The sequence below is a fragment of the Pagrus major genome, chromosome 12, assembly GCF_040436345.1.
Source record: "Pagrus major chromosome 12, Pma_NU_1.0".
NCBI lineage: Eukaryota > Metazoa > Chordata > Actinopteri > Spariformes > Sparidae > Pagrus > Pagrus major.
This window is the reverse complement of record NC_133226.1, coordinates 19,100,683-19,118,756: the sequence shown is the minus strand read 5'-3', so window position 1 is coordinate 19,118,756 and position 18,074 is coordinate 19,100,683. Positions and strand designations below refer to the sequence as shown.

Here is an 18,074-nt window from a genome sequence, read left to right as displayed (position 1 = left end):
ATAATCTTACATGATTTTTTAATCTGTGAAAAGACTTAATTCAATTTATTTATTTTTGCCAGGATAATTTTTCTAAGTCACTGTTTTTTCATCTGTGAAAGCATTTTTGTCAGAGGTCAGGATCATTTTTCTTAGTGTTTGTTGTTGTAATACTCCGTTCAGCCACAAGAGGGTGAAGTACACTCACTGGTTTTCACTCCCCAGAGCCTAAATCTAATTGGTAAGCATGAAAACACTGGATATTTATAAGGAGAACTCGGGACAATTTCCAGGCGTGTTTGTGGTGACCAAAAAAACACAATATTTTTTGACAGGAAGTTGACAAAACCAGGTATTTTAAACCAAAACATGATCTTTTCCTCACCCTGACCAAGTGGTTTTTGTGCCTAAACCTAACCAAAGCACAGCGTTGTAACAAGAAAAAAGTAAAGTTTCAACATATCTCATTTCTGCAGGAAAATAAATTGCCAAAAGTTATTCTGGTAATTGGGTTGAGAAAAAATTATCCTGGCAAAACTTCCTTTTTTTACCTGTCAAAAAATGTTTTCTACCCGTTTCTCAGATTAAATAAAATGTCTGAGGAACTTAGAAAGATTATCATGGCAAACCTCTTATTTCACTTGTTCTTAAGTCATAAACACAGGAGAGAAAATTAAATTTAGACTTTTCGTCAGAAAATTCATCACCACAAATTGTTCTTCTCGTTTGCTTCCCAGGGCTTCCGTATAGATTTGATGAAATTATGTCACAAAGAATTGGATTAAGGAAAAGTTAATGTCCAAAAAAAAGAAAACCTTAAATGATTCTTTGTGCCCCTTTATTCCTCACACTTTTGTCAAAAATCCAAATATCTTCCTTTCAAAAGGGACACAAGGAGTCAAGGAAGCCTAAACCAAAATAATCTGGTGCTGGATAATTATCTAATGATCCCGATACTGCTCTTCTTTTGCTAAAATATGTGTTGTTGTGAGATGCATGTACTGTACAGTCCCTTCTTGCAGCAAAATACAGGCACGTTATATTACATTGCATCTGTCTTGTCAAACTCATTGAACACATGCTGATTTTGGTTCAATTGAAGTGGTCCAGTGCATATCAAATACAATGCCCCATTCATTTGGTTTCCATCAGAGTACTGACAATAGTAAGGATGAGAGCATTTTTAAAAAGTCTGTTGCAATAACTGCTGTGAGCTATTTCTAGAAGCTGTTTTTATTTATTTTTTTATTTTGATTCCCGCTCTACAAAAACAGTCCGTTTAAACCTAAAGACAGCAAACTGTTCTGAGGAGCGATTGTGTACAGTGGACTGCAAAATGCAAATTAACTCTGACCTGTAGAGTTGAATTTTCCCCTGTAAAGCAAAAACACAGCCGGCATCCTTTGCTACTTACAAGTGATAACACAAGAGAGTTGAAGTGAGTGTGACTGACAGTAAACAAGCATTTCTGTGATGACATCTAGTGGCAATAAAGCAGTCTTGCCATGAGATATCCACACACGTTAATAAGTGAATGTGATCTAACATCAACCATTCTGCATTGAGTGCTCAACATTTTGTCTAATTCGTAAGTAAAAATGTGTAAATTACGTCTCAACACATCAATAATTCGTCTTGGTACAACTGACACAGAGGATCTAACTGATCTAACTCTCTGATTGTGCTATTCATTTGTGATCATTCCAATGATAACGATAACTTTTGCGGAAGAAAAGAAAAAGCCGAAAATGTCAGTCAAGAATGTGAGAATATCCATTGCGTGACTCAAGCCCCGAAAACTAATCATCGACTACACACCTAAAAGAAGAATCCAGAGGAAACCAATTCAGAAATAATCACTGGTTGAAAAGCATAAATATTTTACAGTGTCAGCATACACAAGCACCTCTTTCAAATAAAGGGGTATCAAGGTCTACGAACAATGTCCACAAGAACAGTTGATTTTAAGTCATGCGACTGCAGTGACACGAGAAAATACTTCATAAAAAAGGTTGATCTTTAAAGCCATTGACAGCACTATGAAGGATGTCTGTTTGCACCCCGACACTTTGTGACTACTGCAAAGCAAAAACACATTCAGTTCTAATCCCCAATAAAAGCAGATTTCATATAGTGACTAATTGAGTGAGCTGTCACGCTATTGGTGGAGATTAAAGGACATTTATCTAAAGTAATTCATTACAAACAGCATTTTTTGTCCAAACTGTTTTTGTTTCCTCGACCTCTCAGCCAACGGTTCCTGTAGAAATGTGGTTGTGCTTGACAGACAAAACTAAAATTTCAGGTTTCTTTATTCTAAAATACTCTTGTTAACACCTCTCTGAGGTTCGATTTGCACTTCATCTAAACTACAAGAACAATTGTCTCTGTTTTTTTTTTATCTTTTAAAACACCAAATCAACATATTATGTCCAAATGCACCTATGTCTTCTCAAAAATATAGCATTTCAGTCATCACAACAAAATAATAACAGTTCTATAAATAATTTTTTTTATCTTAAACAAATCTTGCGTCTTTCAGTGCCTCCACAAAAGTAACCACGGGCCAGTTTCCCAAAAACACTGTCAGCGCCTTGAGCCTTTAAGCATCTTCTCTTCGTGTTTCATCTTCAAGTTTCAGGATGGTAGGAGAGACTGTCCAGAGCTTCCTATTTCCCATCAGACATTGCAAGCATCACTGTTTCCTTCCAACGGGCTGTAGGAGACACAGTTCGCTCCCAGCTGACACAATCGGCAGATTGTTGTCACGGTGATGGCCAATTAGATGGCTAATGCTGTCAAATATGTGATCTTTTGTCCGTACCTTTAAAAAGAGAAAGAAATGTTAAATGTCTGATGTGGACAAATAAGTCATAACTATCTACAGTATCTCCCACAAACACACATTTCTTCTTACCGTGCCCTCAGGGTCCACCAACAGCAGGTGTTTGGCAAGTCCATTGTGCATGCCCGTCAGTACATAGGACCCTGGGTTGGTAGTGCTCTTACGAACCAGGAAGTCCCCGTCGTCTTTCAGCAGTTTTTCAGCGTCACGGCGACTCATTTTGCCGTGGTACCACGTCTGGCCCTCCAGCTCCTCCTGTGCCCGGAAGGCCAGTGAGCGCACGAGAAGAGGGCTCGAGTTGTCCACGGACGCTGCCTTGTGGAGAGCAGAAGTCTGGGACTGGGGCTGCCCCTGGGACGACGGATGGGACTGCGACTGAATGGCGTCCTCGAAGGGCTCTGGTATAGATGAGGGCAGTGCCAAAGTGAAAAATTAAGAGAGGAAGGATACCTGTGGCAGAATTTTTAACTTGACCTCCTGCAGGTACAGCTCAACTATACTAATCCATGAAATCAGCTTCAGAAAATGGTATTATTCTTATAAAAAAGATGTTTTCATGCTGTACAGCGGACAACATGTACACCAATATCCATATATCTATAATATATCAGTGATAGGCCAATATTGGCCAATGAAACTGGCCCACCAATATATCAGTCGGGTTCTACAAGACATACACTTAAATCTAATACCAACACTGTAAATTTTAAAAGTTGACTTTTCTTTAAAAAAGTCAAGAAACTGTCAACCTCAGAATTACCAAGTAAAGTAGACTATTACATTTAAGTCTTACAAGCTAAACAAGTTTGAACCACTTAAAATGATTAGTCTACTAATTGGTTTCCTTGTTACTTTTGTCAGATTTTACAGTGTACGGACAATTTAGAGTTACCAATTAACTTGACGGGCATTTATTTGGATCGTGAGAGGACCTGGATGGAGTGAAAAAAGACAGACTGTACACAGAAAGGAGCAGGACATTTTACATATTCTGTAATGCTGATGATACATAAAAATGTTATTCTAAAATATCCAGTAATTGTATTATTTTTGACACAATAGCGTTATGTTGGGGATCCTTTGCAAATCCTAACTTTTATGACTGACTAGCACAAGTCAATTAAAATTTCAGCACTACATAATGATCAATTATACTGTATAGTACTGCATTAATTACTTTACTTACTAAACTTTACTAAGTTTCCATCAAGCAAGTGCTGGAGGAAGTAAAATGCAGAACTACAGAAAGTGGATGATGAAGCTTGAGTTTAAAACTCATATAAGAACAATTAACAGTATAGTTCACTGCTCACATGTAATTTGTGTCATGGATTCTTCATACATAGTTACACACATCCTTATGTAACTGATCTGCCATGTATGATAATAGCAAGGCAAAGTAAAGAATAGAGCTGCACGCTGACATTAACACTGTTGTCCTATTGTCTTCACTCTGATGAGGTGTTATTATAATGCCACGCTGAAGTCACGGAGAAACAAAAGCGAGGAAACCCCTATAATTAAGATCTGTAATTAGAAAGTCATCTTACAATTTTATTATGAATGCAGGGCAAAGATGCTGCTCAGAGACTGTGACAGGTGAGCCTTAACGAGCACTTCGAAATCCACTGTTCAAATCACGTGACCAGAAACCGAAACTACCTGCCCACCGACACTTACTCATGTCAAACAGGTCCTTCTGCGGGCTCTCTTTGGCCGCTGCTGCCATACCCTTTGTCACATTTTCTGCCTCTGCCTGGAGTGCTGCGAGCACCTGGGCGTCGATCTGCTGGGTGTTCACATATGCGGGCATCTCTGCTGTTTTTGGTGCCTGACCTTTGCTCTCAGGCAGACTGCTGATATCAAATGATCCTACAAGAAGACATCCAGACAGACAATCACAGCCATAGTGTTGAATTCATTAAATTCTGCAAAGTTAAACATGTCTTATGTGTTGAAATATGGATTTTCTTACCCTGTTGTATGAATATGGGCTTTCTTTCATCTCCCCAGTTTTCTCCACAGTGCCGCCCCTGGTAATATGTCTGATCTACCGAACCTGGGCCCATCTGGTGACATACAGACACACAGTGCTCAGTTAGGACACATTATTCCATTAAAAAATGGAGGGTTGATATTCAAAAAAAAAGACTCAAAGTTAATTGTGCTACTCTGATTATGTCCACATGAGAACAAAAGTTCAAATAAATCCACATAAATTGAGTGGTACATGTACCTGGCATCCATCCGCTGCATTCTGATTGGTCAGCCGGGCATCGATGAAGCCTCCAGGAGGTGGCATCTTACCAGGAATGTTGTTATAGTAGGGATGTTCTGCTGACTCCTCCTCCTCCTCTGTCCATGGTAACTCCTCCATGTTTAATACCCTGAAGGAAAAACACATTTTGAGGGTGAACTCAATACTGTCTGTGAGTGTGCTTGTGTTGTGACACACACTAAAGGATAGTTGGGCAGATTTTGAGTCATATTTGTCCCTACTGACAACTGTGGGATCGGGGCTACTGTCGATTTGTGGCTGGTCTAAACAGATTATCTGCCAAACCTATCCTGTAGGATATTAACAACTTCCAGATTAAGGCCCGCCCAATCCAAATACAGATACGGACACAGATTATTTAGCTGGTTGAATAGATGCAGATAGAGATAATGGTGTACTCACTCACCCCTGGTGAATATGCACTTTTGTGAGTGTTACGTGAACACCTCACCTGTCGTGTGTGGAGGACAGTTTGCTGGAGGGACACTGCAGGTACTGCTGGAAGCGAAGGTCAAAGGCCTGGCCGATGGTGCTGATCACGTCCTGGGCCAGACCGTCAGAGCACTCCAGGATGTGACATGCTGATGAGGGTCAGAGAAACAAATTCTTATAAGCATGTTGCATGTGAGATATCAGACAATTTATAAAGTATTAAAGGAATTAACACCTACCTCTTCTGTTAACAGGGTCCTTTGCTACATAGGCAACATAATCTGTCGTTTCCTGAAAAAGACACACTGTTGTAAGAATTTCCAACTAGAGTATAAAATATTTAACAACCTTTATTTTCTGATTAAGTCACTTTAACCCTGATGAAAATTTGAAAACGTATTAATAATGTAAAATCATTATTATTTGGTTGATGCCATGTTTAAAGAGGGATAAACACCTTTTTTTAACAGGTTTTTCATAAAAATATACAGCATCAGTCAATCAATGAATCATGTTTTATGTAACATTCAGTTACATAAAACCCCTAAAATTGTGCAGGTATGCCAGTTAATCTAATAGATTGAATATAATAATTGGAGAAAAGGTTTTATTTGATCACAAGACACAGGCCCTTGAGTTACTTACAGGGTCTCCACCTGATGCAAAGGAGATGGACTGCATGTGATGGTTGGCTATGATCTGTCAAGAGCAAAATCATACAGTAATTAGAAGTTAATGAATGCCTCTTTATGCACACGGATACAGTCAGAATTTGTTAATTTTATTTGCCTTGATCCGCTAATTTAACAACAAAAAACTGTCTGGTATCGAACACAATGTGAGGCAGCCATATTGGAAGTATTCAGCTCAGTGGCCTTTAAAGAAAAAAATGCTTCTTTTTTTTTCTTGCCAAGAGATAGGTGAGAAGATTGATATCAATGACTGCCTGTTAAATATGGAGCTGGAAAAAAAAAGGTACTACTAGCTTAGCATAAAAAAATGGAAGCAAGCCATACTCCTCTCTCCAAAGTTCAATACGCCAACCTACCTACACCACTTTGTATGTTTGTTTAATATGTGCAGAAATGTAAAAAAATATTTTTTTAAAAAGCTGTGTTTAACAGTATGCTTAACATTGTTTTTGACCATTTTTCTTATTATTGCATATAATTAACTTTCAGTTTAGGTGTTTTTTACAGGCTCTAATCCAGCAAAAGTATAGTATTTAGTCAGCTAACCATCACTGCCTGTTTGAAAACACATCTAATAGGCAGCTACAGTGAGAGGTTGCATGTTTACTTCCTGCTGCCTCATTAGAAACTAGTTGAATTAACTTTTCTTGAGCTACAACTTGGAGATGTGGACCAGAGAGAGAAGGCGTTGGGCGATTTAGGGTAAGTCCCCAGATGTGGTGCTTTCTCATTGGGAGAACTGTTTGTCTGTGTTGATTGATTTATGTGTGGGATTTTAACTTTTTTTTGCTTTGGCACCATCTGCTGGCAGTATCGAGAAGGACACAGTGATAAAAGTGAAACCACTGACCACCACTACCACAAAGAAAACTATTTTATTAGCCATATAACTGGCTAAATATAGTGACGTGCATTCTGAAAGCCAAGTTGCCAACCTCCTCTGGTAATTCTAGAAACATCTGGAGGGTCACGTGTTCTTTCTTTCCTCCTCTATTCCCTCTATTGCTGATAAAAATGTCAACTGATCACAGTTTTCATCTTTTTAGATGAAAGGTGAAGATTCATTCTTGACCTTAGGGACACATATTGTATGTGTAGTAAATGTAAGGTCCGCTTACTTAGCTATTCACTGAGCCATCAAGCATATCTCATGGCCTTCTTCAGTGAAATCTTTTCGGTATTTTTTTTTCTGACCAAGAATTAAGGAGGTTTATGCAGATCCTTTTCTTAGACGTGCTTACGTGGCTCACAGCATCCTATAACTGTTTACAAAGGTTGCACACTTACCTGTTTGCCATCAGGGGTCATCAGGTTGAGGCTACTGGTGGAGATATTTAGGTTGATGGACATGCCAGCAAACTGCAGGTTGCTCTTCCCCAGGATACTGGACAGAGCTTTGGACGGTGGCTGAAAGAATCAAAAAGGGACACAGACAGACACAAACACACAAATTACAGCGGCAAAGTCTATGATTATTGAGTTTTAGATGCACTGGGTAAACAGTACCTTTGGACAGAGCCAGGAGCCCTGTATCCAGTCTTTATGCTAAGCTAAGTAAGCCAGGTGCTAGCTGTAGCTTCATATCTAGTAAGTCTCAGCATATAAGTCACTAAATATACCTCCCAAAGAGCCCACATCTCAAATTTCATTCTATAATTACATTAACAATAATAATAATAATAATAATATTAATAATAATAATAATCCCAGGTATTAATGATGTCACCATAGCGTGTTTGTCACACAGTCAAAATAAGATTATCTTATATCTTACATCTATTTTGAGAGAGAAACTAGTCTGCACTGATTTTGTGTTATATACTCTTCCCTGACATTTGAACAAGCTCTAGAGAGCAGAGTAATGCTTCATTTCACACCCCACATTCAGACAGTCTCCTCACACATTGTGGACACACCATGTACATGCACGCACACATGGAAGACATGAGCACACACACACACACACACACACACACACACACAAGCTCAGCCTCCTGATCACAGATATTGTGCACTACATGAGTCACTAAGCACTGTGCGCGGTGTGCAATGCATCGTGGGCTGGAGCTACGCCCACGCACATACAGTGCCATACCTCTTCATCTCTCTTCTCTCTCCTCAGCCTCTCTCTTCTCTAAGTACAATCTCTCTCTGTCATTCTCATCGTTTCTTCCTTCCTCTATCTGTCTCCGTTTTCCCTCTCTTTTTACATGAAGGAAGGAAAAGAGAAGAAGAACTTACAGAGGCGATTCTATATATAGAAACGTGGAAGGGTAAATGAATATCTAATGCTGTTTCCTCTTATTCTCTCTACTGTATTTTTCACTAACATTGCATTTTCTCAGCTCTCTCAGTCCTCCCGTGATCACTACGTCTCCCTCCCTCCCTCTTCTCTCTCTGTCCATCCATGTACCTTTCTCTTCCGCAGAGCTCCTTTGGTCCCTGGAACAGCCTCACACACCAGGCTGATGGCTTCCCTGGAGGGAGGGCGAGAGGAGGATGAAGCCAAGATGGTGACCACAGACACCCACAGAATCACAGTTATTTTGACATGGAGTTAGACTGTATTTACAGTTAAGATTCATGCCATGAAAACAAAATGAATATTCTGTCATCTTGGAAGGAACAAGAGTGAACTCGTAGTGAACCTGTACGTAGTAGGGCTGAAACTAAAGATTATTTTCATTGTCAATCTGACTTTTTTTCACCATTTTCCGACTTTTTATGGACCCATCAACTAATCAATAAAAAAGGGGGAAGAAAATCTACAATCATTGCTTCCCAAAGCTCAAGATGATGTCCTGTTTTTACCACAGCCTAAATATATTCAGTCAGCTGTTATAGAGGAGTAAAGACGACTTTTAAGAAGCTGAAATCAGAGAATGTTGCCTTTTTTTTCTTGAAAAATTACTCAAATGAATGAATCAATTCTCAAAATAGTTGCCAATTAATTTAATAGTTAGATACCTTATTGATTAATTGTTGGATCTTTGGTATACAGGCCCAGCCATACTCTAAGCTAAATGCTAACGTCATCATGCTAACATGCTCTCATTGACAATGCGAACATGATGTTACTGCGTTTAGCATTCTAACAGTAGTTAATTAGCACTAAATACAAATTACAGCTGACTTTGATGGGAATATCATTACTTTTCTCGTTATTTAGTCATAAACCAAAGTTGTGGACACATTTTTTTTTTTTAAATGAAATAAACTGAAAAAATAAAAATAAAATCTATACTTTAGAACAAAACAAAATTAACTGAAATGATGTTGTGTACAATCTCATCAAAACAACTTTTATCTTATTTCCTTATTTTTGCTTTTTTTAATATCATTATTGTCTTAAGTCTGTATTAATTACAATAAATACATGTAGAAAAACAGTAGATAAAAACACCAAAAGACAAAGATTGTATTTATAGTCTCTCTGAACTCTACAGGTTGTTACACATAAAATGAAATCACCTTGGCCACAGGAGACCTGAGTCAAGATTCAATATGCAGTGTAGAGTGTTTTATATTGAGCCATAGGGAATATTGTAAATGCACTGTACCTCCTGAAACCACGCAACTGTATCTGTTGTACAGTGCTACACATCACAGAGTGAAATCTAAAACTGTCTTTAAGATGTGAAGTGAACCGTTTCATCTGCAGCGGCCATCACCGTGCTGTCATATTTATGTAAAAGACAACAATGTTTGAATTGAATAGTGGCTAAAGATAGAGCTGCTTTTATGCAGAAAAAGTCAAATTCCCCTCTGAGATGAAGGGAATATTGGTTTCATGACAGAAACAGAGACGTTAATTTCTGTATCCTTTCTACCTGGATAATTCACGCACAGCAGTAGGTTCTTTTAGAAAAGGAGAAATCTAATAATAGCAGTGGCATGAGACATAGCTTTATCTCTCTGTTTGTCTATCTCTCTTTATTAGAGGGAAACAGAAACACACATACACACACACACAGTGAGAGAGCCCACTGCTGTGTGGCCTTGCAAGCTAACGTTAGTCTGGACTGACTTCAGGAAGTCAAGCATAAAAGTGGACATGACACAAACCGATTCACTGTTGGTCTTTGCCTCACTGCACATTGGTCAATGATTTCAAAGATACACATGGACTCACAGAAGACTCCATGCAAACAAATTGTGATAACAGGAAAGGAAATGTACTCCAAATACATATGATATCGAAGTCGTGTTACATTTTAAACACCCCACAAGAGTGGGATCGCAGATAAACGTATGAATTCTGAGGATCGATGTTCTACTTGTAATTATATGTTTATATCTGATAAGGCATGACAGGGAGCAGTGACTGTCTTAAAAAATAGACAAAACTAAATGTACTCAATACTAAAGGGAGTCACGTGTAGGCATTTGGGCAAAGATTAAAATTCATAAGCTTTATTTTTAATTTACAAACACTAAAAACATCAGAACTGATAATACCGTTCACAACAAATTCATCATTGTCAGTCTCTATTCGCACGGGACTAGTATTACCTGGGGACCTTTAGTTATTTGGAAATTTGCAAAAGTGAATTTGTAAAGATGCCATATTTCACTAAAAACAGGTCATGTGATAATATTAGTCCTGTATGAACTGGCATCTCTGTGATTTGGGGTCGTATTATGTTTAACTATATTGACAATAGAAGGTTAGGAGCAACGAAAGATTGGCATATTCAAGTTCAGCCACAAAGCATCTATTACTTTCTCTAAATGAGCTGAAAATATGTTTTTATGCTGCAGAAAGTGAACAAAACAACTGTAAACTATCATATCAATGTGGCTTTTGAAGAACAAGATCAAAAATACTATTTTAAAATAGATACAAATTTTTAAGTTCTTTGTGTCTACATGGACATTTAAATAGATAATTACATTTTGAATCTCACACATATTGATAAAACTTTTCACGTTAAATTGTTCACAGTGAAACCAAAGGTCAAGAGGTATTACAGTATATAACTTTACAGTTACTGTATTGAAAATTGGTCAAATATCATTTGTCAATATTCAAAATTATTTTAATAGTTAACAATTAAATTGAGTCTTTATTGTGAACAAATAATCACCAGTCTTGCGTGTGTGTTGTTTGTGGGTATAGACAACAAAGCAGAATAACTGATTTGCTGGGATTTGCTTCATAGGAAATCTTAGTGAATCCTGAAAAGTCAGAAAACCCGGTGTGGACGTACCTCGTAATCTGTGATCTTGTGGTGAAATCCAGTGATCTCATCGATCGAAGGACTTCTATACAGCCCAGGTACTGGAAATCAAAAAACATAAAATAGCATGTAAAATGCAGCACATTCAATAAGATGTCAAAAGTAACATTCAGACGTTTAGGACTAGGACATGTCGTGTGCAGAAAAATACAACTGATTTGTTTATTCTACCAATCTGAACTCACTAAATCCACATAAGTACAGTCTTTCAATTTTTACCGAATCACTGCAACATTAACTTAACATTTAGAAATATTTCCAGAAGAAAAAAACATGAAGAACTGAACTTATTGTTTAACATACGTCTTTAGGTAGTTTTATAATCTTGCTAAGATTGTTTGTTGTTTCAAATGAGAGCAACTTGTGAAGTGGATCTTTTGGAGAGTGGCTTTACATATCGGTCTAATATTATCTCTATAAGCTTCGGTTACACATCAATTCTAACTTTACTAAAATACTTAAATACAGCAATATCATTTATTGTACTTTAAATTCAAATAAGTTGCCTAAAATTCTTTGCAATGACTTAACTTGGCACCAGAGGTTAAGATCAATCTAACCTGCCTTAAAGCAGGCTGGTGCCAGGACTTCAGTTGCCATAGTAACAGATACTGATTTTCAGTAATTCTGTTTTTTGAAACAGAAGCTTTCCCGTGAGCAACAAAAATATCTCAGATTTAAAAGATATCTGGTGGATTTTTTGACCACAGGTAGCGTTATGGAGCAGTGTTTTTTGTTTCCATTGACACACATGCAGGCCCAAGCACAATTCCTAAGCACGGCGGCACAATTCACTTTCCTGCCACTAGTTTCTGGCTAATCCACTGATCTACACAGACACTTGTGATAAGAAAGGGTGGTAAATAAAAACACTGTAAATACCTTTTCAAAAATTGGCTTTGCAAATGTTTTATGAGGAGGGAAATACCTACATTGTTTCTTCACTGCTGCGATTAGGCCTCATTGACACATTCAATGCATTTTTATAGAAACACATTTTACACACAACGCATTTTACAAGAAACGGAACTTAAACAGCTACCATTTAGCTGCGAAAGAAAGTCCGAAGATATCATTGCTTTTAACAACGACTTTGCATGCACATTCTAGCTGCGTCGTGCATCCTGCATCCATTTGGAGCATCGGTTGTGCACATCCTCAGAAATTAACACTACACAACGTGCAATGTGCACATTAACAGTAGAGGCAGTGTAGGGCCAGTATGGAAATGGGACAGGGTCAACATTGGGACTACAAGCTAACGTGTGCATGTAAATAAGGGTTGCAAGCAGACCTTCACCTGTACTACATTTGGTATCATGTTTGTCTACTTTCCAGTTGAAAATGGAAACACCCAACACAAAGTTAGAATAAAACATAAAGTCAATGCTTTTTAGATTGATTTGAAAAACTGTTACTACAGTGTGCCTCATAAGGTGACTGTAGTCATCCTATCCCATAAAACCATCTTCAGCAGCAGCAGCAGCCACCTACTCACATTACAACACCTCTTCTGATTAATATTGCACAGACCGGGAACATTTTGTGCTGACGAGTTCCTATCGTTATTACAATCACATTCATAATCTGGCTGTAAACAAAGCAGACATCCAGACACGCTAACGTTTCTATTTCCACTCCTTCTCGCAGAGTTATTAGAATCATAACTTTCACAATATGAGACCCCTTCTCTCCGGTGAGTGTTTTTGCAAGTACCAGCAAACAAATAACATTTTGTCAACATGACGTTTGCACATTTTTTAATGTTAGCTATTTTTAGAACCGTGTGTTTGAAGTGCACTATTCAGCAGGTCCAAAAATAAATCAAACACTTCTAAAATTGGTAGAAAACTATTCTGAGCACATTATGAAGACATTTCTCTGCCACGCTGAACAATAAACAAGTGCATCGTTTATACAGTCATAACTGAACTTCACATTAATTATGAAAATCAATGGGAAGCCACAAATGATCTCAGTGAACCACAGAACTTCTAAGTGATCACGGCGAACATGCACTCACACAACTACAGATACAGTACTGGCTTTACTACAGGCATAAATTAAGTCATATACCATACTGGCTATAGCTGTTGCTAACTGGGGTTTGGATGTGCTCATATATTTTAACATTATTTGTTTCCAAATATAAAAAGTAGCTTTCATATAATTTAGTTGCATCCAGGTTACAGATGTCACAAAACTTGCTAAACCATAATGTTAATTTTGAGATGTTACACAAATGCATGTATTCTTGTAAATATCTTTTTCCTCATGATAATTTTTGCATCGTTTCAAAAATAATCTATGTTCACACAACACAATGGAAACGCATATCTCATGGCCATTCATATACACTGGGCATGTGCACAGAAAATACAATGAACAAGGCAGGGCAGTGACTGCTCTTGACAGAATCTTCTTGAATAATTTGTGAGCAAAACATTGTAAGCAGTTGTTTCTGTCTCTCTTTTCCATCATTGTATTATCATTGTCCATTTGTGTCTTTCAAAATAAAACATTAAACAGTGTAGCTACATATATTCCGTAACTGTACAAACTCATACTCCAATATCATAACACATGCTCTGAGTTTACATTTGCATATAAAGATGTGTGTCTGCGTCATCGTTTCCAAAAAATCGCAGTTTCCGCCCATCCAGACTTAAACACTGACAACAAAGCTCTGTTTTCAGCGACCTAAAACATCGTTAATGTGTATACCAAAGGCGAAAATGCACAGAAAAGGCTTTGTTTTGAGAAATATCTGTGTACATGTGGACAGGGCCTCAGTGTCCCGCGTAATACTATCTGATTGGTTACGCGTCACAAGTAACATCCAATCAACACTGAATAATCTGAATCTGATAACTAGAAACTAAAGTTATCAGATAAATGTATTCGATAATACGTATAAAGGAGCAGAAAATGGACATACTCAAGTAAAGTACCTCAAAATTGTACTTAAAGGGTAACTCCACCAACTTTACACATGAAGGTGTTTGAAGGTCTTGGGGAGTACTACTGCATACATGAAAAAAGTGGTATCAAGCCTTCTGTGGTTCCAGAGGAAGCCGCATGTAATCTGATAAATTTCCTCCAGTGATGCCACTCAGTGGCTACACTGCATTGTGGGTAATGTAGATGCCAGGTTTTAAAAAGGAAGACAAATGTTGGAATAAATGCTGTATTGATTTTGATCATTTGCATTCCAACTGTCCATCATGAGTCCAAGAGTGTTATAGGTGTGCAATTTTAGCCAGTGGACTAATTTTCAAAACCTCGTGCCTACATTACCCAAAATGCAATTAAGCCACAGAGTGAAATCACTGAAGGCAATTTATCAGATTACATGCAGCTTCCTCTGGAGCCAAAAAAAGCTTTAAACTACTTTTACACATATGCAGTCGTACTGCCCGAGAACTGTAAACACACTTTAATGTGTAAAACTGGTGGAATTACCATTTACGTAGAGTATTTGAGTAAATTGTATTTAGTTAGATTCCATCACTGGTTATTCTAAATTTTGACAACAAGATTTTTATTACTGTAATTGTTCATCTGTTCCAAAAATTGGTTATTGGTCTACTTGATTAATCTGCATTGTGAGCAGTTAATAATTACAACATCAATGCAATAACCAATGCAAAAAGGGTGGTGATCTCTATAATTAAATAATTAGGAACATGACAAACAGTCATGTGATCACATGACTGTTTGTCATGTTCCTAATTATTTAATTAGGGGTGGCTCTGCAGTTCCCCTCATCTCTTCTGAACTTTATCGTTGTGGTTTTTTAGTTAATTTTTGCTCTTCTTTCTAGGACAAAATCTAGACTGAATGTGACAAACACATAGCTACCATGGGCTAAAAGTGTGAGTGTAAACAGTGTCACTGTCAATCAATGTCCCTTTAGAGTAATGGTGCATGATGGGCGAGGAGTGACCGCATGACGTTAATTAAAAGTGCTGTGAGCATAACACCACGTTGAACTCAATACACACAGGACTCAAACCACAGGAAAAGCAGAGGGTGGGGGCGGGTGGAGGGGAGCACAGACCGGACCCATTCCCCCTCTCACAGTGTGGATGCTTTCAGCAGCATTGACTGGACAAACAAGCGCTCCCCGTCCTTAATGCAGTTAATGGAATGCCACGCTGGTCACAGACACTGTAGGCTTTGTTCAGACAAGTTGGAGTAGGTGTCATATGATGGCAATCGTACTGTGTAACTTCATTTGGAATATTACACTTTTGCACATATGCTCAAAAAATAAATGATGCTTTGTGTTTATATGTTCAGGCAACTGCACACTTTACTGTGAGGTTTCAATGAAAATGGTTTGTTCCATTTTTTCCATTCACTTGATACCTTGTCGAGCCAGGGCTCAGCATCATCACTCCTCATGCTAGTGACTCATTGCCGGCATGATGACATTCAAAGCTCTCGTAGTTGTGCGCCAACTTGTGCTCCGTTAAATGATGTATGATGGCTGAGCGACAGTTGATTAACGTGAGATATGATGAGACAAACATGCGCTGCGTGTCTGTTTTTTTTTCCTGCTCCACCATTTCACTATCTGTGGCTAAACAGCCATACAGCTCATAGGGATGCACAATGTACAGAAATAACACATCACCATGGTTACAAAAGCAAAACGCTGCGGCTCCACATACACAAGACGGACAAAAATACTGTATTGATTGAAATGTTTACAGCACTGATTAATGCTGTTTTTGTTTTCCCATCACTGTACTTTTCCATAATGTTGACCTTCTCCATTTCCTGAATTATTCAATGTCTTTTTTCTGGTCGCTGCTCCTTCACTCAGCCTTCTGCTGTAGCCAACCTACATACACCCACTCAAGGGCATGTTGTGATGTGCCATTGAAACTATATTATCTCCTGTACCCCCCCCCCCCCCCCACCCTCCACAAGCTTGAGTCATTGAAAGAAAAGCGAGAATGGTGTAAAGAGGAAGAGGGAGAAAAAAACAGAAAAGAGACAAACCTTCACAATGTATGTCACTCCTGGACCGGAGATCTTCTCGCTCGAGTGTAGCCATCCTCTTGAGGGTTTGCTCACCAGTCCACCACCTCCTCCACCTGGATTCCAGTCCACTCTGCCGGGCTGGAGCTCATCCAGCCTGCTCTTCTTGCTCATGCTGACGGCTGGCTCCAGCTGCGAGCAGGGGGTTGAATGGGAGGCCGAGCTGCACAGAGAGCCGCCCACACCAGAGGCTGCTGCTGCCGCTGCTGCTGCTGTCGCTGCACCAGGGCTCGGGCCACTGGAGCTGCCTGAGCCCGATCCCCCACCCACCTGCAGCTTAGACACAGCCAGGTCCTTGACGGCCGAGGGCAGACCCTTGATGCCCAGCAAGCTGCCTGAGTTGCTGAATTTCAGGCTGGACACCTTGTTGATGAGGGTACAGAGGGTGGTGCCTCCATCTTCCAGGTGGTCAGAGCCGTGGCTGGTGGGGGTGCTGGAAGCAGTGGTGGTGGAGGAGGATTGGACCTCAGTCGGGGGTGTGTAAGATGTCTCGGCTGCAGACTGGGGGGTGGCCGAGACCTTGGGGTTCATGGACAGGCCGTGGAGAAGCTCATCGACGGATGTTACTGACTCATTCCTGAAGCGGTTGTATTTGGTACGGTGAAGCATACCCTTCTCTCTCTTGCTCTCTCCCCTCTCTCCACCAACCGACACGCACAGCCTGCCTCTTTCACAAGTGTGCTGGCAGACGTGGCTGAGCCGTGCTGATTACCCTCTCCTGTAACATAGCAGCAGCGGTACAGGCAGCAAACGCCTTTTAGCAATCACAGGCCACCTGACTGTAATTTTCTCTATTGAGGTTACAGTGGTGGTTGTGTTGGGCTGCTGCTGCTGCTGCTGCTGCTGCTGTCGCCAAAGTCCAATCTGCTCTCAATGAAATCCAGAGCTGCAATCCAATCCGTCAGAGAGAAATATACAGACACAATCCATGGAAACGCAGCATTGAGGCAGAGGAAGAAGAGGATGGAGAGAAAAGGTCTCTCAAAGGCTGCCAGTGTTGTGGTGCAGCTTGTTTGGTTTCCAGCGGTGATGCTGCTGCTGCTGCTGCTGCTGCTGATTTCTAGCTTCAAAAATCCAAAAAGTAAGAGAACAGAGAAAGGTCTATGTTGTCGATGATCACGGATACTGCGAAGGAAGAGCAAATACTCTCTACTGACTGCTGCCTGCCTGCCTGCCGGCTCAGAGCTAAAGCATGACTCACTGATCTGAGAAAACCTTCTCAACAAAAGGCTTGCTGAACACTGCAAATCACTTCCTGTCGGAGGGAGAAAAAAAAACCTCCCACTTACAGCACACTAGAACCAATCAATTTTTAAATTCCCCAGTCTGATATTTAGTCCCTGTAATTCTTTCTGTCTTATTTGTTTTTTCCGAGAAAGGGAAATGAAAAAGAGAGGAACCTTGATTACTTAACTTAGTAACATAATTATTGGTGATAATTTGCTTGAATTCATGTTAAACACAATTAATATCTTACAAAATGAATGGTACCAGTGGACACACACAATAAACTAACCAAAGAAATTATAATAAATGAAATATGTAATGAAAACTCGCAT

General features: G+C 39.3%; 1 protein-coding gene across 1 annotated transcript; it reads right to left on the bottom strand.

Annotated features, from left to right (window-relative positions):
- Positions 1-1,206: 1,206 nt before the first annotated feature.
- shc3 (SHC (Src homology 2 domain containing) transforming protein 3) lies at positions 1,207-17,124 on the bottom strand. Its single transcript, XM_073478591.1, has 12 exons — positions 16,477-17,124; positions 11,437-11,507; positions 8,640-8,703; positions 7,514-7,633; positions 6,180-6,233; positions 5,774-5,825; positions 5,554-5,683; positions 5,061-5,211; positions 4,800-4,893; positions 4,505-4,696; positions 2,897-3,222; positions 1,207-2,803 (listed from the first exon to the last, which is right to left on the bottom strand). Exons 1-12 carry the CDS (start codon positions 17,122-17,124, stop codon positions 2,675-2,677), a joined length of 2,031 nt encoding a protein of 676 aa, XP_073334692.1. The 3' UTR covers positions 1,207-2,674.
- Positions 17,125-18,074: the final 950 nt, after the last annotated feature.

Coding starts and splice junctions, on each gene's coding strand:
- shc3 (XM_073478591.1), bottom strand. CDS start 17,124: ATGCTTCACCGTACCAAATACAACCGCTTCAGGAATGAGTCAGTAACA. Junction 5,826..6,179: donor TTGCATCAGGTGGAGACCCT/GTAAGTAACTCA, acceptor TGTCTTTTTCAG/GAAACGACAGATTATGTTGC. Junction 3,223..4,504: donor GAAGGACCTGTTTGACATGA/GTAAGTGTCGGT, acceptor CATCTATACCAG/AGCCCTTCGAGGACGCCATT.